We start from the raw sequence: 19777 nt of genomic DNA, 5'->3' as shown, positions 1-19777 counted from the left end.
GATTTAATCATTAACCTGGGGCTGGGCAGGGTAATTAGTAGGGTAGGATGATAACCCATGCTGATGAAGACACAGCTGGACATTAAGAATAGCTGATCTGACAAACATGGGGAGAAGCAGAACCTGGCTGAAAAGAGGCTGGAATGTACTCCTGGCCTAGCTGCACCTCCCACCCCCTGCCGAGTTCTGAAGGCATCAATAGCCCTTTCCTCTATCTTGCTTTGGCAAGCACCAAAGGAGAAAACATTTGCAAGCATGTAATGGATGTAACCCATTTGGGGACTACATAAGCCCAATCCTCTCCATTTATAACAGGATTGCCTCTTGTTAAGCCAGTTTTAAGACTGAGGAAATTGAGAGTTTGAGAAGCTAAGCAACTTGTTTAAGGTCACAGATACTAAGTGACGGAACTAGGATTTGAGCCCAGGTGAGTATGAAAAGCCCAGGGTCACACTGACACACGCACACACCCTCTCTGACTGTCCTGGGAGTTACAGCATCTTGTTCCTCTCCTTTTGTGACACTCCAGACTGGTAGTATTAGCCACCTATCACCAGCTGGCACTTAAGCTGAATGAGGTCCAGAAACAGACACTGGGTCTGTTTGGAGTTCTGCTGTACCTGGAGCACTCAGCATAGTGCCTGGAACACTTAAATGTTGGTTGAAAGAATCAATTCAACCTGCAAGAAGGCTGGGCTAATAGCTATCTACGAGTCGGCCTTCTGCTGAAGACCACCTGGGTGCCCATGTATTTCAAGAGGTCATCTGAGTCAAGCCCTGACTTTGGCCCTTCTTCTAGCTTGCTGCAGCAAAGGCTAGCATGACACCAGTCCCTAGGTCAAGTGCTTCTGGTCTCTAGCCCCAGGGCTTGGATGGCTGCTCCTAAGTCTCTTCCATCTCAACTAGTGGTAGCTGTGGTTAGTGGAATAGTGAGTGAATTGAGTGAGGATAAGTATACTAGCTGCAAGGCTGCCACCAGGGCCTGGGACAATTGCACTGATAGGCTTTCTCACAGGCAAATGGGCCTTTTGAAGCTCTCTCTTCCAGCTCACTGCAGAAAGCATGTATCTACACCAATGGGGCTTCTGGGATCTCCAAGAGGTTCTGGAAGTATCTCTAGTGGAGACATCTTCTAGATGGGTTTTGGAAGCCTGCAGAATCACAGTCTCAGGAATGGTACCTACCCCTCCCTCCAACCTCCCTGCTTCACAGAACTAAATCCCTAACAACTATGGAATTATTTAAAAAACCAAAGTCACTCCAGAGGTCGGAAGCCACAGGGAGAATGTTCAGAGTATATGCCACAAGCTCTGAAATAATTCCAAACGAGGTCCTAGAAAGGTTTAAGAAATAGCAGCAGCTTCCGAGGAACCATGCTGATGGGCGTGTTGCTTCTTTGGGGTTAAAAGTAGCTGCAAGCCTTTCCTCTGCAGAACTGTGTGAGCAAGGATGTACTAACAACTGTGTGGACAATGTGCCAGTACTGTGCACTCCACACCCAGAAGTGCACTCTGCCACCTGACCAGGATGGAAGCTGGAGGCAAGGTCCTCCCTGCTGTCAGCCTGGCCCTGTGACTTCCTGGCTGAGGCTGTCTTGCCTCGGATTCTTGACAGAACTTTAAAACAGAAAGACATCTTCAGGCTGCCTCAACCCTCACAGGGGAGCAGGGTGCAGAGCCACCAAGGACATTGGTAGCAGAGGGAGATTTTGAACCTGACCTCACAAATCCCAGCTCAGGTGGACCCATCTCTCTACAACACTCTAGTTACCCACCCTCAGGCTTGGTTGTGAGGATTAGTGAAATTAACACTAAGGTTACTGGAGCAAGGAAGGTAGATCAGCAAAAACAAGGTGTAGCCCATTAACCTAGAAGGTAGCACAGGCAGCAGGGAGAGTGGGCCATTAGATGATGGCATCACCATGTCACATCCCTGTAACTTTAAATATTCATGAGCCAGAAGTATGCCCTGGAGTAGCTATGACTCTGCAACCTGGGATGCAGCTGGGGGCAGGAGGGAAGGGTGACCACTTGGGCACTCTTCACACAGACACATGCGAGCAGAGAAAGAGACAGACTCAGTATTCCTAAGCTGGGAGCCCTATCTAGGCAGGCACAGGCCCTCTGCAACTCCCCAGCCCTTTGTGTGCAATCCACACTGCTTCCTACACACCTACCAGGTGCTCACAGTTACTCAGCTCAGGGCACAGATAAAGGTCAAAGCAACATGCACACACCTTCACAGTCACCCCTTCACTTGGCCTGCAGAAGCTGTGCTGGAGCCCACTCCTCCTCCCTCTTACCAGCCAGCCCTTCATCTCTCTTTGCTCTGGCTTTCTGTGACTACTGCTTCCTGCCCCCTGGCCCCTATACCCTGCCACCACTGCTACACAGCGGCTCCCTGGACCCTCCTCATTTCCACCAAGCCTCTCTTGGCCCCCACTTAGCCTAGAGCTTTCAGATCAAAGGAAGTCAGAATCTAGGAGTTGAGACGGGAACTTTGAGGACAGGCAAGGTACCTAAGGAATTCTAGGGCTAAATTTTAAGGGAAAGAAAGGAACATGGACGAAATCTAAGTAAACTGGACCACCCCATGAGAATGGAATCTATCTCATAAGAGCCCAGATAGAGGAACCCTCACTCTAAAATTCTGCATGCAAACAAGCCGGGAGTCCCACACACACACACACTCCAGCTCTAAATTAGATGTGGCCTGCTTCTGTGTCAGGTCCCTTACTCCATGGATCCTCATCTATGAGGCATGGAGGTTCTGACACTGCAAAGGAGATGGGGAGTGGGGCTTGTGCCTTCAGGTCCTTCAGTCCAGGCAAGGAGACAGAAAACCGGCTCTCTTTAAAAGACACAGTGCCCCTAAGTGTATATGTGGGTGAGAGAAGCAAAGAGAAAGTGGAAAACAGTGACTAGGCCCTGAGACACCCCATGCTCTGTCTCCCAAGTTAGGTGGCTTCACCACCTCTTCCTACACCCCTGCCCTGGGATGTGAGTGTGCAGACATTGGGACCAGGGACACTGAGAAACCCAGGCAGCTGAACACCTGCCCTACTACTCAAACAGAGCAAAAGGCTGTGAGAGGGGACAGGGCCAGGAAAAGCATTCCCAGAGTCTCAGTGCTACAGTGAGCAGCAAATGGAGGGCCCACTGGCTAGAACCTTCAGGGCCCCTGAGTGGCTGCAACCTGGCCTTGCCCTGGAGAAAGCTGAGCCTGCCTGCTGTGTAAAGAGATCCCTGGGGGGAGGGCAGTGGCTATTTTTGGAGGAAAGAGGGGAAGGGGCCATGGAAAGCCTATCAGAGGCTCCCAGATTGAGGGTTAAAGTTACCCACTAGAGTAGGGGGTGGGGGTGGTCAAGAGCCCATTCTCCTGGACCCTCCCCTCTGTTCAGTTTAAGATTAGAAAGAAACTGACCTCCTGGCCCTGCCCTGCACCTCCTCCAGCACTGCAGTCTTTCTTCTCCGGCTCAGTGCCTCCTAAATCCGTCAGGGCCCACTCCCCAGTGTCCAGCACCCACCTCTCTCTGTCCAGTGACCCCCGCCCTAGCACAGGGCACTCCAGCTCCTATGAATATCCAGTCATCCTCACTGGATAGTATTGAGTGGTATGCTGGTCCCATACCAACCCAGTAAGTTCTCCTCCTAGTCTAACTTCCATGCCTCCAGTCACAGCAAAGCGTTTTCATTTTTCTGCCAACAATGAAAGTGGACACCAGTCAACTGCAAACAGGCCTTTCCACCAGAGGGGTATCCCTCTCCATCCCTCTACCACATCTCCGTCCTCCCTTTGAAGGCCTTTCACCTACTTTGCAGGCCCACAATGTAGCAAGCAGAAAATGAAATCTATTTCACAAGCAGGATTGGCTTTCACCCCCATGGCTCCTTCTTTATCCTAAATGGCCCTCTTTCCCCAAGCCCTTGGTCCACCTTCATTCCAGTCACGCTCCTGAGACCCTCCTAGGCCTTCCCCTCCTCTCCCTGTCCGGGGTGTTCCCTGGACTGGACAGGATCCAAAGTCCATAACTGCCCTCCAAGTTTTCACTTCCTCGCTAGTATTTTCCTTAAGGGAAAGTCTTCTCCATAGTCTAATCTTAATCTCTCCTGCTGCATACCTAAATTCCCTTTCCATCTTTTCTCTTTGTGAAATCTGCTTTACATCATAAATACAATCTTCTTCTCAGGCTGTGCCCTTCCACTTTCCCAGACCCTGAAACCTACCCCAGCTTTAAGAAGTTCTTGATGGCCCCTTTTCACATCCACCCCCGCCCCCTGCCCAGAATTCTAGGATACCTGGATGCCCGCCAACCGATGGACTAGAACAGCGACCCGCCCAGGTCTGGCTCTCCAGCCAGAGAGGCGGCGACCAGCACAGCCTCCAGTGCAGCCACGACGGGGTTAAGGCTCAGGAACTGGGGAAGAGGGGGCCGGGAGGGGCGGTGCAGAGCCAATCCGCAGCAGCACAGTCCTCTGGCCGAGTGGGGCGCGCCGAGCCTGGAGCTGCGAGCCGAGCGCCGGGCTGGGGCCGGGGCCGGAGCGCAGCGGAGAAGGAGCGCGCCCGCCCCAGCCCGAGTCCCGCCGCCGCCGGTCCCCAAGCCATGGAGCCGGATAACAGCCCACGGAAGATCCAGTTCACGGTCCCGCTGCTGGAGCCGCACCTGGACCCCGAGGCGGCCGAGCAGGTATGGGAAGGGCGGGGCAGCGAGACTCGGCGACGGTCTAGGGACCGGGCCGTGGAACCTGAATCCTTGCCTCGCCCCCGAGCCGGGCACCGCACCCCTTCTGGGACGCACTCGCCCAATTTATGGGGGGAGGGTCCTCCATCTCCTCCCCCAACGGCGGAGCCAGGTCTCCCCATCAGTGCGGGTCCCTGTGCTGGGAGTCTCCGAGAGCGTCGTTCACTCCCTGCTCTGCCTTGTGGACACGACCCCCTCCTCCTCTGGCGACCTTGCGTCCCCTTACTCTCAGTCAACCCCGGGAGTTTACCGCTGGATGTCGGCACTGACCTAAAGGGTACCGCCGGAAGGGGGGCGGCTAGTGGGAAGAGGATACAGCTCCGCCCCTCCGACTTGTTCGCACCTGGGCCCTGAGTGTGGCACCCAAGGGGATGAGAACAGCGATGGAGGAGGAGCTTTGGGGTGAGGGCGGGGGTCTGCAAGCTGATATTTGTTCCCTTCTGCAAGTCGGAGCACGTGGGTCCTGGGTCTAACTCCTGCCCTTTGGAGTAGGGGGTGGGGGTAGGATGCGGGGCTCAGTGCGGTGGACTAGAGAGCCTAGGGGCTGGGGTCCAAGCTTAGTCAGGAGCAAGCCACTAAGAGAGCTTGGCTCACCGGGTGGGTGTGCAGGGCCCTGGCCCAGCCTCCTGGCCTGGCCTATTTTTAGCTCAGAGCAGCCTGGCAGAGGCGGCAGTGTGTGAGTGAGCAGTGTGTCTCAGCGTCAGTGAGCGTATGGAAAGGACTACTACCTGCAGCCTGTCTCTTTTCGCATTCCCTGGCCATGTGGAGACCTACCCATCCACAAGAGCACCTTGCTCTCTCCAGGCTGGGGCTCCTGCCTCTAGCTACTCACTGCCAAGCTCCCCAACTAGGGATGGGCAAGAGAGAGAGGTTTCCAAGATGCTCAGGCTGATGGATAGACTTGGGTGTGGATGAAAAGAGCCAACACATGTGCTATTTGAAACTTTACTTCTCAGGGCAAGGGAAGGCCAGGTATCCTGGCCTTGGGCATCTCCAGAGCTGTAAGGTGTGGCTGGGGAGGGTGTATTGAGACTTCATACACCCGAGAGGAGGAGTGGTTTCTATGGGCTCAAGAAATAGGCCTATGCCCTGAGACAGGAGATTAGCTAAAATGACTTCTGTCCCAGGAAAGGAGGCCCAGGAGTGGGTCTGTAGAAGTTAGAAGTTCTGAGAGCTGCCTCCCACTAGCAGACAGGACCTGACACCTGCTTCTGTTTGGTATTGAGGTGGGAGGGAGGAGGGCAGGCTAGCTGATTCACGGAGCTGGGGGCAAAGGAGCATATGGGGGCATATGACAGCATTAAGGAGCCAAAATGGGCAAAGAGCTGGGACTCTACCCACTCTTTTCTAGTCTTCAGAAATCTGTCTCCTGGGCCTAAAAGTTTGCCCCCATCCTTCCTGCTGTGTTACCAAGTATGTAGCTAAGCTCTAAGCATAGCAGGAGCTCCTACCCCAGCCTCCATGGGGTGGAGGTGGGGAAAGAGTGGGAAGCTAAGTGTACAGCAGGGTTAGGGTGGAGACTGCTAACCTCCACCACAACCTTCATATGTCCTTGAGAGCTAGGAGAGGTGGGGCAGAAACAGAAAAGAGACCTCTCTGTTGGGTTCCTAGGACCCAGGAAGTCTGGCTTTCCTCCCTCCTGACACTATCACAATTCTCAAGGACTCAGGGTGCTTCAAATCTCTCTATCTAGGGCAAAAAGTCTGTTAAGAGACCTGCCCAACCTCACAGAGCCCTGCTGACCTTTTGAGCGCCTGATACAGGTGCTATGTCAAACCATTAATCCCAAATCCACCAGTCTGGGTCACTTCCACTCCTCCAGCAACCACCCCAAACCCCAAACCTTCCCACCCCACCCCTACTCAGTCAGAAGGCAAGTAAGGAGACAGATCCTAGCAAAGGGGTGGTCCCACTCCCACATACATGAAGCATCTTGTACCAGGAACAGTCAGAGACAATTCACATTTACTATTTAAACATGCACAACACACACACACACACACACACACACACACACACACACGTCTGGCTCTACTGGGACCTTGAAATGTCACTAAAAACAGATGCCACTGATTTCCCCTGAAGCAAGAGGTCACACACAGCCCCGTTCCATACATGCTGTTCTTTCTTTGAGAAGAGCACCCTCTCTGGCTCACAGTCCCTCCTACTATTCCCACTTTCTAGGCATCTTGTCACCTCCACCCACCACTGGCAGTGGTGGTGATGCCAAGTGATAGATACGAACAGATCTAACCCTGATCATTTGGGTCCTCAGTGGACTCCTTCCTGCTTCACCACAGCTGCCCTGAGAGAGCTGCAGGAACTCTACCCCTGTGTGCCACTCTCTTCCAAACATTCCCCAGAAAGGGAAAAACTACACATCCCAAGAGTCTGTGGAATTCAGCAATAATCAACAGACAGCAGGACAAGAAGAAAAACCAGCAGCAGGAGGGGGGCTGGAGTTCAGTTGGAACCCTAGCCACCAACCAGCTTTATATTCTAATTTCCCCTGTGGCTGGCCAGGATTCTACCCAGGACCCCTCCTCATGCCCTGTCCACCACTGGAACCACTTCCCTTTTCCCTGACCAATCAAAAAGCCAGTGTGTCCAAGGCTAAGGGAACTTTAGAGTGTTGAGGAGCTGTGGTGGCCAGGGAAGAGGTGTACTCAAGTCCTTCTTCCTTCTTAATGGGTGAGCCTGAGAGAGGCCTTCTGCAGACAGGTATGAACCCACAAAAGGTTAATATCTGCTTAGGGGGAGCACTAGAGGCTGAGGGAAAGTCCTCTGACCTCTCACGTTATTTCTGACCATTGATCCAGGATGGACCAAAGGACAACAAAGGATGCACAGAGTTGACAAAGCTTCTGAAAGGAAAGCTGAACAGGACAAGAGTGGGTGAGGAGGCAGTGCAGGGAAGGAAACATGTAGACGGCCCAGGTAGTCTCTTGAGTTCCTAAGAACAGCTCATCCCTAAATGAGCCAACAGTACTCTAAGGTTAACTTGACACTTTTTGAGGGATGTACAGAGTTGGCCTGAGTGGTGTTCCTGGTTAACCTGACCTTTTCTTCCCCCTCCCCTAACTCAGATTCGGAGGCGCCGCCCCACCCCTGCCACACTTGTGCTGACCAGTGACCAGTCATCCCCAGGTAACCCAAAGGACAAATGCCTTTAAGAGGGGATGGGTGCTAGAAAGGAAGGGCAGACTTGGGTAGTAGACATTCACCTGTGCTGCCTCAGCAGGATTTATTTTGTTTTTAGAAAGATAGAGCCGTGCTAGGAGGGGAGGGAACCACCTGGTTCCTAAGCCCTCCAGGAACTGGGATGGCCAACTAAGTGCAGGTTGCTGTAGCGACAGCCTTCTAGGTTTCTCCAGCAACTGCGATGTCACTATCCCCACTCCCAAATGCCGTGACAGCTGTGAGGGGGAGAGACCGCCTCCATCATCTAGCATCAGGTCTCCAGGGGGTAAGGTTAGAAACAGCTCAGGGAGCAGATGGGATTCTTGTCACCAGAGTCCCCACCAAGGTCTGGAGACAGAACAAGGTATTGGAGAATGTCAGAGGAGCTTGGTAGGTATGAAAAAGAAGTGACCAGGCTAGTCTGAAATCTGGGATACCCAAATCTCCAGCCTACCCCCAACTTCCATAAATGATGCACATCTGTGGGCCTAATCAGAACAAGTTTGCTATTCTCTCTCAGGCAGCCCTGCTCCTGTGAAAGCTCAGCTCTGGCTTTGGGGGCAAAAGAATAACTAGGAGGAGAAAGAGACCTGGATGCTGCAGAGAAGGGAAAAAAACAGAAGGACCCCAAATCTGCCTTCATAGATCTCAAAGCCTAAGGCTAGGATGCAGGCTTAGCCTGGCCACAGGGCCTAAGTCTTGACAAAGCCAAGCAGCAGTGCAGGGGGATCCAGAGACAGCAGGCTCCTGGGACAGCTCAGAGCAGAGGTGACTGCAGAGTCCCTTCTCCGTAAGAACTCAGGTCTTTGGGAACTCCCTGGGTTTCCTGCTCTTATCACTGTTTTTGTTGTTGTTGTTTGTTGTTGCTGTTGTTGTTGTTGTTGTTTCCTATTTCCCCCAGAGATAGATGAAGACCGGATCCCCAACCCACTTCTCAAGGTAAGCTGGTCCCTCCCTCTCAACCCAGCACTCAAAAGCCAAACCCTGGTCCTCCAGTTCCAGGATGTGGCTCAGTGAGAGAGAGAACCCACTTCGCATATACAGGCCCTGCGTAAGCTCCCCAGAACCCAAAGCAAAAACCATGTTCCCTACCAGTAAAGCCTTTGATGCCCTCTTCCATGCACCCCAGCCCAAAAGGTGTATGGGAGTACCTCTACACACACTCCACCTTCCTCTCACACACAGTCTCCATGAGTCAGCCTTGTGGAAACAGCTAAAAGACAGGAATCTTCTCTTTCTCCTGAAACCCACCTGCCCTGATTTCTAATCCAAAAGTGTGCCAAGGCAGAGGAGGAGGGTGAGAAGGGCTGGCACCCATCTAGGCTCTGTGTCCTTCACAGTCAACTTTGTCAATGTCTCCACGGCAACGGAAGAAGATGACAAGGACCACACCCACCATGAAAGGTTTGGCATCTCCTTTCCAATTTCCCTTCTGCCTGAAGCTGGGGAGATCTAGTAACCCTTTGCAGGGAATCCTTGAGGGTCACTGGGGCTGCCTTTCTTTGAGTGGAGCTGTTGCTATGTGAAGGAGTCTCTTGTGGCCTTGGTAAAACTAATTCATAGCCCAAGCCTAAATACCACCTCCTCATTATGGCAGATAAATAGCACATGTGACCTCATCAGCATAGCACATGGAAGGTACTATATTCCTTGAGTCCAAATTGAGGCTTCTCTCCTGCGCCTAGGGAGACCATAGATCCTAGTAAACTAGGAGTGTCTGTGTACTTGAAGGCTCTTTCTTTCTCCTTATTGCCCAGCCAATGTTCCTTGCTATTTAGCTCTCAATGCATTGGAAATTCAAGCACCCAGCAATGTGCACAGACCAATTGGTGGGGCCACTGAATTTGGGAGAACCCCTCAAGGGAGATTTTAGGCAGTCATATCCAATGTTTCCTCCTTTCTCTATGCCCCTAGAGCTCCAGACAATGGTTGAACATCACCTAGGGCAACAGAAGCAAGGAGAGGAACCTGAGGGAGCTACTGAGAGCACAGAGAACCAGGAGGCCTGCCCACCTGGGATCTCAGACACAGGCTCAGCGTCAAGGCTGGTTACCCCTGGGATAGCACAAAGTATGTACAAGCCTGGAAGGGCCCCAGAATGCAGTTTCCCAAGCTTGCAAGAAGACAGCTTTACCCCCTGGGGCAAGGGGAGGAGTCTTAGCCTGGGAGAGATGGAGTAGTTGCCTAAAGCCCAGTCAAGGACATGGATGTATTGCACACATCACATGTTTGAATCACGTTGTCTTACTGTAAGCTACCACCTTGGACTCCAGAGATCTTGTTGTGGCTGAGAAATGAGGAAAAAACCAACCACACTGGAAAACAGTATTTAGCCCTGCAGTGGAGCCAGGACTACAGTCCTGGCACCACTGGCCAGTTTACCAACAGAGCTGGTGTCTATTTCACTGAGGTTGCCTTGGAGTCTCCCAAGGAGTCTGGCTCAACACCTGATCCATACAAATCCTTCAATACAGAGAACGTAGTGCTGATGGTGATAATCCACAGCCACGATCCCAAATGTATTCCAGAATTCATATCATTTCCAACTATGTGAAAGCGATACAGTGCTCATACTGTGTGTTACATAACACACCCAGCAGAGCATCGGTAATCAAACACATACATTTTCTACAGTCCAGTGAATGGTCGGTCACACTGAGTGGGATAAGTAACAATATAGCCTCAAAGCAGTTCATGTCAGACTTGGTCTCATTTGAGTTTATACTCTAATTTTTTTTAACTTTTTAGAGGGTTTGGGGTTTTGTTTTGTTTTACTTTTATTTTTCAGTCTCTGTTGAAAGAGAAAAAAGAAAGTGAGGTTATCATAGTAACTGTGACCAGAGAAACCCTGGACTGCAGGGTAAATCTGTTCCCAGTGGGTCTTGGGCCCTTCTCAACAGCTGCAGCCCTTTATAAGGGCCGGCTCTCCCTCCACCACCCACTTTCCCTCCCTAGAATCTGCAGAATCCACCCCCAAGATTCAGGAGCAACGTGGTGTGCAGCCCAGCACAGAGGACACCTCAGCCCACGTGTCCCCACTGGATTCCCAGGGAGCCAGCTTGGTAAGCCCCATAGGCTGCGCTTTGGGCTTGCAGGAGAGCAGGTTGTGGGGCCTTGTATTTAGAACCAGAGGAGTAGACAAAGGAGCAGCTTTATTTAGTCACTGAAAAGTCAGCCTTTGTGGTAAGTGGCCACATATGTCCTCTGACAAAGAGAGAGGGGATTAAGTAACAGCAGAAAGGATCAAATCAAGAGTTTGTTGGGTATACTTTCTGGAACAGGTGATGGCAAGTAGGCCATGGATTTGATTTGATTTTTTTAGTAAAGGGCAGTTGGAGCCAAAGTATTATGGACTAAGAGCAGAGATACTTCCCAACCCCTACCTAAAAGAGAGAGGGCTCAGACTGAGATCCACAGCAAAAGCTGCCTCAGAAGGTGGATAGTTGGGGTGACCAGAGGGAAGGATGAGCCTACAGCCCTTCAATCACCTTCCCTTTCCTTCCCCGAAACAGGTCTGAAAGGAGTTGACATCCTGGGATCACCACTGCAGTGTGGAAACTCATGGACACTGGATGTTTCTTAATCTCTTGTTTTTAAAAGTGATAAATTTGCCGGGCGGTGGTGGCACACGCCTGTAATCCCAGCACTGGGAGGCAGAGGCAGGTGGATCTCTGTGAGTTTGAGGCCAGCCTGGTCTACAAAGCTAGTCCAGGACAGGCTCCAAAGCTACAGAGAAACCCTGTCTCAGAAAAACCAAAAAAAGAAAAAAGAAAAAAAGAAGTGATAAATTTGGTGTTAGGTCCTTGGTGCTTTCCTTCTTTGCAGCCTGGGGATCCCTTCCTCCCTCAGCTCTTGTCTGCACTCCACAACCCCCACCCTCAGGACCAACTAGGGAAGGAATTAGGGAAACTGACAGAAGCCTTGCCTTTACTTTCATAAAGAAAAATGGGAATCTGGAAGTCAGAGGTCACCTCAAGGCTTTCCTATCTTACTGAGGAAAGCTCTGCCCACATAGCAGGGCTGTACTCTGGGAGACTGCTGCTCTAAAACAGATAGCTAGGACTGTGCTATGGCTCCATCTGCTGGACATAAGCAGGAAGTGCATTTTGTCTCTAGACCCCTGAGAAAGAAGTATTTGGAATTGCCTGGCCTCCAATTCTGTGGTCACTATTTCTTATTCCAGCTTGATAGGAAAGATTTCCTGAGAACCCAGTGGCTAGAAACCCAAAGAGCCATATCGCCCCTTGTCCTACATACTAAGGTCATGCACAGATGGAGAAATGGCCTCTAGTCCCAACCAGGCGTCTCATGATGCTGATTCTGATTCTCCCAAAGAACTAAAGAGAGTAAGGGAAGAGGCAAGATTCTTTCACCCTGTTTGGTGCAGCAGTGCCATACAGCCCAAAAGAGCATAGCCTGGGTAGCAGATAGGCTTCACCTGCGTCTCCCTCCAACTTAGGGAGAACACCATGCCAGAGTTACTAACTATAAAGACACATGAAAACAACTATAAAGACACATGCGAGAACTTGTGCCTTGTCAACACCACACACATCCAGCTGGGTCTCCCTTTTTTATTGATCTCTGGCTATATCAGGGGCCTGGGAGACCAAAAGCATGGGGGAATCACATGCGGTTCAGAGTGGCAGGTCTAATGACCATGGAGATGGATTTCACGAGAACAGGGCCCACTGTACAAATGCATGGCTGGTATTTACAAGAAAGGAGGAGGCAGTCACCTGGACTTGGCCTTTTCTTGGGTGAGGTGGGGCAAGGAGCCTGAGGACAGGAAGAGGCTCTGCCTGGCTGCACTTGCTCTGTGTGCTTCAGGATACAACAACCCTGAACCCCTCCCCATCTGCCTTCCACCCACCAGGGGCCCAGGGAGGGGGATCTCATGGTGGGCCAGTTTTGGGAGAAGGGAGGCAGGAAGGACCCACTCTGTGACAACATGGATTGCTGGGTAATACCTCACCCCACTTACACCGGGCCAGCTGTATTTTCCTTCCTTTGCTCATAAGATACATCCTGAAGGAAGACCTGAAAGCATTTACAGACATTGTCGGATGAGAGCCTCCTAGTCCCCAGGGATAGAAAGGAGGCAAAGGGCCAGAGACCCAGGTAGGGCAGGTGACAAGCTTCTCAAGCCCAGACCAGCCCCAGGTTCTTGAGGACTCCCAGGAAAGTCTTCCTGCAGACATAATCCCAATGGCTCCTCTACTCTCCCAGCCACTGTCTGGGCATCAGTGAGGGAGTTTGCAAGGGAGTGGGGCCAAAGCAGTGCAAGTCTGGGGTCAAGGGGATGTCCCCCACCTCATCCTAGGAAAGTATCTAAAGGGACACCTGCCCTTCCCATGCAGGGCTTTGCCAGCCTCCTATCCTATTATGGCCCTTCCTTGGGAAACAGTAAGGGAAACCCAGACCTGCCAGCTAAGATCTGGGGTGGGGGCTGAGGGAGCCCCCAAAATGTATTGCTTAGAAACTTGGAGGCAAGAAGGATGGAGAGGGCCAAGGGGGCTGGCATCTCTGACCCTCCCCTCCAGGCCATAGGAAACCTGCAGGAAGCTCACCCCTCCCAAGTAGCCCCTGGCCAGGAAGGGAGTCCAGAGGCAAGGGGTGGGCACAGTGACCACTGGGGGCATGTGGTTCCCCAGGCTTGTGTCCCATTGGATATTGGATGGGGAGGGGAACTTCCCCCACCCCACCAGCTCCAGCATTTGGCTTTCAGGTGGGCTATCTCTCCCACGAGCAACACACTCCCTTGGAGCAGATGGGGGAACCAGTCCTGATGGATAGTGCTAATGACATCGAAGACTGTGGACTCAATGAGGACCTGTGGAAAGGAGGAGACACTTCAGTTCTGTTCTTGAACTTCATCTCTAACCTGAGCTCCCTTCTCCAAATCCCACCCAGTCCTCCCTTGGTCCCCAGAATAGCTGATGCCCTTCAGATGCATGGCAGCCAATGGTGTGAGCTGGGCTGAAATAAAGTCACATTTATTCACTTGTCCTCACTGAGCGTTTTGCCTAAACTGGTGCCTGTCCCCTAACCTCACAGAGCCTAGCACGTGTCACCCTGTCTGTGCTGTCCTTTATTCCTTCAAGGAAGAACTATGGGACCAAAGAAGGTCCAGGAGCCCCTTGCTTCCCACCCATGCCCTGGCTCAGTCTAATGCCTCCAATTCTCTGCTTTATTGCCTGGAAAAAGAAAGAACATCCTACTGAGCAGAGAGCCCAGAGATGAGCCACCTGAAGCCAGACTGGCTTGGCTGCCCTCCTGCTCACCTGGCCAGCCCCCATTTCTCTAATCCAGATTCCCATTCTGGTTGTGCTCATCTTCTGCAGGGGAGGGCGGGGTCTCTTCCTCACAGGGGGATAGTTCATCAATGGACATCTGGTTGGTGATGCCTACAAAGGGTGTTCCAAAGCAGCTAAGGTTAGGTCAAGAAGTAGTTTCTCCAGAACCAAGGTGTATGTGAAGAAAATAAGAGAACTGACTTTCATCTACCACCTGCCTCCAAGCTGAGCTACCTCCACCCATCTCACATGAAAAACTCACAGCCCTTGCTCACAGTGCAGCCAGAACTACCGAGTAACCCAGATCTCCAGGAGCACCATTTGGAGGTAGCCACATTGTGCAGAGTCCAGCCATGATGTGCACAGGGTCCCAGGGCTTAGAATACTGTGGATGTCCCTATCACCTCTCCAGCTTTCATTCTAGAACAGTCCAAACCAACCAGCCAGCCTTTCATGTGGCCTCCTATTTCAGTCTGACTGGCTCCATTTCCAACTCCAGGAGTCGAAGAGTTGCCTGGGACTTAGCAAAGAGTAGACTGCTGTTGCTCCACCAGCCAGCCCTAGAATGTTCATGAACACACACACACACACACACACACACACACACACACACACACACACACGCATGTGTGTACATAACAACACCCACCACTTGCTGCCCGTTCCTTCCACTTCTGTTTGTTCTCCTGAATGTACTTGGTCCAGGTGGAGCGGAAACTGACCACATCAGGGTTGGGATCTCCTACGTCTACATCTAAAGAAGGCTGGCGCCACTGGAAGCTAGAAACAAGACCCCATACAAACCCCCAGTTCCAGATGTGAGACCCAGCCCTCTTCAGAAGCCAGTTCTTAGCCCTCAGCATGGAAGAGACGGAAGACCAGGAAGAGGGTACGGCTGCAGTCCTCCTCTTTTCCCTCTTCTAAATACCCCCAAATCCTTGTCTATCTTCCCATAATTGCACCCCTCCCTCTCCACACTTAGTCTCCTGGTAGAAGGAAAACAGAAACAAGATTATCTGAAAGACAGCTTCGACCCTTAAGGGAAAAGTAATATAGGGAGCCTAGGTATGAGCCACACCCCTCTAGTCATCCTTCTGTGACAAGCAAAGAGGCTTTCAAACTTGAAGCATCTCACCTCCCTCCCACCCTCCCTCCCACCTAGGCTGTATCTTTACTCTTGAAAGAATCCTCTTTGTGCAAGCAATGAACCTGGACATATGGTAACCCCAGCTACAGTCACCTAGTCTGACTTTTAGATTTGGAGTCATCATCTGCCAAGGGCTGGACACTCTTCTCTGCCACATCAGTCAGCACAGAGAAGGTGGGCTCCACAATGAAGTCAATGAAACCTGCAGGAAGGGGGCAAGCAGCAAAATGTCTCATTTGGAGGACTAGGCAGAGGCAAGAATCTCATGGTTGTGAGCCCAGGCTGCAAGTAACAAAGCCTAGAGAAGTGACCTGGAGCTAGAACTTTCCCACTGGGAACAACTTGGAGACCATATATCTTTGTGAGCCCAGAGAGACCCTTCTAATGCAGCTCCAGGTATCTGTCACAGAACCCCACATCCAGCCCAGCATCCTTGCCTCAACAAGAACAGTTCGGGAACTTGGAGGCTTAGAACAAGCCTGGCCAGACCCAGACAGCTCCTTTCCTCTTCTGCCTCAGACTCACCTATCTGGGACTGAGCCACCAATGTGGAGGTACGATCACAGAGTGGAGAGAAGGGCAGCCCCAGCTCTGCTTCCTTGTCACCCTGGGAAGAGAAGATGCCTCAGGGTTGGGAGGGCTGGGGAGATACGTGGCTGCAATGGGAGAAAAGGACACTACCCTTTGACCTGGAAATGAGGGGTGAACAGAGATAACCAGTATCCAGCTCTGTGGGTAGAGACTTGACCCCACAGGCTTGGGATCAGTTCAAGAGTGAAAGGTGGAGCTCTGGAGTAGTTGTGGGAAGCTTCCAGATCAGGGGGTAGGAAGGCTCCACTGGCAGGGTTACCTGGCGGAAGAACTCTTCCATTAGGGCCTTGGTCCAGCGGCTGTGGACTGACCACTGCTTGGTTGGATGGCTGATGTCAGCAGCATGAAGCAGAAGAGATAGGGCCTTGGACTTGTCAATCCTGGTTAGGGCAGATGTTAAAGAGAGGGAAAATGGTCTTTTAGGAAAAGGAGACCTTGGCCATTCTCCAACTTTCAGTCACACAAACACTCCTTTTCACATAACTCTAAATAGTCTACACACATGCAAACTCATCTGTATGTACAGATGTCGAAGCACAGACCAGTAGCTGAGAACCTAAGCTCTTAGAATCAATGAGCATGAATGACTCCCCTAATATCTACCACCCACTATTGTGAGACACTAAGCAAGTTACTGAAAACATCCATAATTCATTTTTTCAAACCAAAAGTGAAAATAATAAGCCTACCACATATTGAGTTGTTCTGAGAATTAAATGACTTATAACAAGTATTTCAAGATGTCAGACACATAATATGCACTCAGTGATATTATTTACAATGGAATCATCATAATACTTGTCATTAACCCCCAAATGGTGTCTCACAGTGACACCACAATCCCCATTCAGACACCATACACACAGGTCAACACACACTTTCAGGACACAGTCCATTCTCTCTAACCTACACTTACACATTCCTAGCCACTTCTAAACAGCATTAGATAGAATTATAACATTTGTTCTGTCTTTGTTCTTTTTTAACCTCACACAACTCTCGCAGTGGCCTTTAAAACAGGAGTTAGTGTGAAAGGAGGCACTTCACTGTTAGCATTCAGATAAGGACAAGTGTCCAGAAAAATCTAATGTAATTCCTTACATTCCAGAGTAATCCTGCCATGCAACTACAATAAAAACCCCTATCCAGGTCCCCAGCCAATACCCTCCATCAGACCCTTAGATAAACACAAGCCCATGTTCACAAACACAACACACACCCATGTGCACTCAAATAAGTGCCTGGAACCAGAGGAGTGTCTTAACCAGGTAGAACCTAGCACACCAACTGCCCAGTGTACATGCTACTTCACAAGACCCTCCCTCTGGTCTACCCTGCCTACACCCCTCCATGTGCTACCTTTCCAGCTGCTGCAGGGCTGTCTTCATGGACTTCACTTGCTGGAAATGGCAGGACATGTCTGTGGCCAACACCATCTCAATAACCAAGGCCCGAAGTTCTCTAAGCAGACAGAAAGATAAGGGACTGGTCCTCTCAGCACTAGGCAGGACTGAAGGATATGGGGAAAAGAAGGCTGGGATAAGGGTGTCAGGGATGCCATATGCTGGCCTCTGCTCACACAAACTCATCCTTGGTGAGATTGATAAAAATGTTCATCTCATCGTCTTGCATCATTCGAAAAACAGAGCTGATGTGGTGATTCTCCAGCACCGAGCGATCGTTGTATAGGATGGCACATTCTGACCTGTGAAGCTATATGTCATGCCCAGCCCCCTATAAAGCTGGCAACCTTGGCCCCTCCTGCCCCAACCATGCCCCATTGCTCACTTGGTCTGGATGTGGAAGCTGTTAGTTGTGCCTGTGTGCTCATAGTCATGGATGGCTGCAGCAAAAATGATGGCCAAGACCTCAATCTCTGACAGGCAGTGCTAGGGAAGAGGAAGAAGATTGGACTAGCCCTCTGCTAGTCACTGCCCAGACACCTTCCTCACAACTACAGCACTCCATCTATCATCAAAGCTAGCCACATGTTTCAACTCTCAGAATGACTGGAGACCTTCCTCTGTCCTCATCAGTCATATGCCCACTACACCCATCATGTATCCCCAACAGTGCCCAAGAAGTATTGGTACACCTGGGAATTCTCTGGATGAAGTTAATGCAATTTGACTCTGAAGTTGTTGGGACACCAAGGAAGCAGGATGAGGAAAAGGGCACTGAGAAAACAGCCAAGACTTCCTAGTTCTGGATCCACAGGATCTGAACAGCAGGAGCATGACCAAGCACCTACCACCATGCCTGTGCGGAGAAGGAAGCAATGGACTGTCTGGGTAACATCAGCTGCGTGGATCTGGTTGTGGTAAGGGTTTTTATATTTCCCATAGCCTGTCTCCAAGGCCTCCAGAAAACTCATCAGAAACACAGTGGGAATCTGCAGGAGTGGGAAGAATGGAGACATCAAGGATCTACAGGAGTGATGAGGTGGGCAATCCCAGCATTCTTTACAAGGTAGCCAGGTGTAGTGACCCTCACCTGTAATCTCAGCACTTGGCTAAGGCAAGAAGGTTTGCAAGCTCCAGGCTTGCAAGGAGACCTTCTCAACCCCACTTCACCCACCTACCCTCTCCAAAAAGAATTGGGTATGGCCCAGAGAACCAGTACAGGCTCTGATCCCAAGAGAATGGGGCTCAGATTCAGGATCTACCACTTGCAGCCTGTGTGACCTTGGGTAATCCACATGCCTCCTTGTGCCTTCCTAATTGCAAAATAAAGATAATACCACCTATCCGGGCTTCAGTGAGAAAAGTACAAGGCATTTAGTAAGTACTCTCTAAAGAATATCTATAATTATTATTATTTCCCTGGAGATTTCTAAGAAAAGGAAAGAAAGCCTCCCTCCTACCTTCCAACTACCTGCACCATCCCCAAATCCAATACCATAGAGAAGGCTCAGAAGCAAAGGAAGAGTAAGGTGAGCTGCAGAGCACCCTTGCAGCAGATGTGGAGCACCTGCTGCTCTGAGAAGCCTTCCTTGACCACCTCCACTCCACATATGCCAATGAGCAGCTCACCAGGCCCACAATACTTACACACATATGCACACACCCCAAGAGCCTCTATCTCATGGACAGAGCCACTCTCAATTCTAGCCCTGACTACAAATGCCCTTGGGGTATTTTTGCCTCCTTTGAGAGCTCAAGGCTCCTAGAGGCCAAGGCTAGTATCTTCACCTGAGGCCAGGAAGGGATCCAGGGCTCAGGACTTGGGGAGGCTTCTGCAGATGAGCTTCAGAATGACAATGGACACAGAAGACATGTCATTTCTCAGACCCTAGCATCCCCCACCCCTACCCCTGGAGGGCTGTGCCCCAAATTCAGGGAATTTTAAAGGACTGTTTCCATGACAACTGCCCTTGCTTTTGCGTTGCCATGGTGTCCCTAGAGGGAAGGGAAGGGAAAAGAAAGGAGGGATCAAGGAGGGAAGAGACCAGGGAGCTTGGGAGAGAAGCCTGACCAGGACCCAGTGGGACATCCCTTTCTCTAACTGTTGTGAAGAAGTCAAGCAGGCTGGCTAAAGCCAACCCAGCGCAGCTGCTCTTGGGGCCTCTAAACCTCATCCACCCACACAGGGAGGGACTTTGAGACAAGCTGGTGTCTGAAGTTCATCACAATGACCTAGTGAAACAGAAGCTGGGAACGGGATCTGCTATTCTAAGGAGAAGGGCCTGGGAGTGGCAAGGAAGGTTCAGGAGGCCAGGCCAGAAGGTCTGGAGGAGAAGCCAGGTGAGCAGCTCATGGCTACCATGACAGTTCTTACGGGGTGTCAGAAGAGGAAGAGTCAAGGGTCAGGGAGAAGCTGCAT

General features: G+C 51.1%; 2 protein-coding genes across 5 annotated transcripts in view; one reads left to right on the top strand and one right to left on the bottom strand.

Moving 5' to 3' along the window:
• Positions 1–4448: 4448 nt before the first annotated feature.
• Ppp1r1a (protein phosphatase 1 regulatory inhibitor subunit 1A) lies at positions 4449–11558 on the top strand. Its single transcript, XM_036209050.1, has 7 exons — positions 4449–4687; positions 7828–7888; positions 8823–8860; positions 9262–9325; positions 9836–9991; positions 10877–10983; positions 11434–11558. The coding sequence occupies exons 1-7, from the start codon at positions 4604–4606 to the stop codon at positions 11437–11439; spliced, it is 516 nt and encodes a 171-aa protein (XP_036064943.1). The 5' UTR covers positions 4449–4603; the 3' UTR covers positions 11440–11558.
• An 895-nt stretch (positions 11559–12453) lies between these two features.
• The window catches only part of Pde1b (phosphodiesterase 1B), a 28499-nt gene continuing 21175 nt past the window's right edge, over positions 12454–19777 (bottom strand). For all 4 annotated transcript variants that reach the window (XM_036207827.1, XM_036207828.1, XM_036207830.1 and 1 more), the window contains 10 exons: positions 18207–18347; positions 17744–17844; positions 17535–17660; positions 17315–17416; positions 16215–16335; positions 15890–15971; positions 15458–15566; positions 14867–14997; positions 14206–14328; positions 12454–13754 (listed from right to left, as the gene is read on the bottom strand). In XM_036207827.1, coding sequence (XP_036063720.1) covers positions 14225–14328; positions 14867–14997; positions 15458–15566; positions 15890–15971; positions 16215–16335; positions 17315–17416; positions 17535–17660; positions 17744–17844; positions 18207–18347 — 1017 coding nt within the window. In that variant the 3' untranslated portion in view covers positions 12454–13754; positions 14206–14224. The remainder of the gene's footprint in view (positions 13755–14205; positions 14329–14866; positions 14998–15457; positions 15567–15889; positions 15972–16214; positions 16336–17314; positions 17417–17534; positions 17661–17743; positions 17845–18206; positions 18348–19777) is intronic.

This window comes from Onychomys torridus, chromosome 16, assembly GCF_903995425.1.
Source record: "Onychomys torridus chromosome 16, mOncTor1.1, whole genome shotgun sequence".
Taxonomy (NCBI): domain Eukaryota; kingdom Metazoa; phylum Chordata; class Mammalia; order Rodentia; family Cricetidae; genus Onychomys; species Onychomys torridus.
The sequence above is the reverse complement of the archived record's forward strand: the minus strand, read 5'-3'. Positions and strand labels throughout refer to the sequence as shown.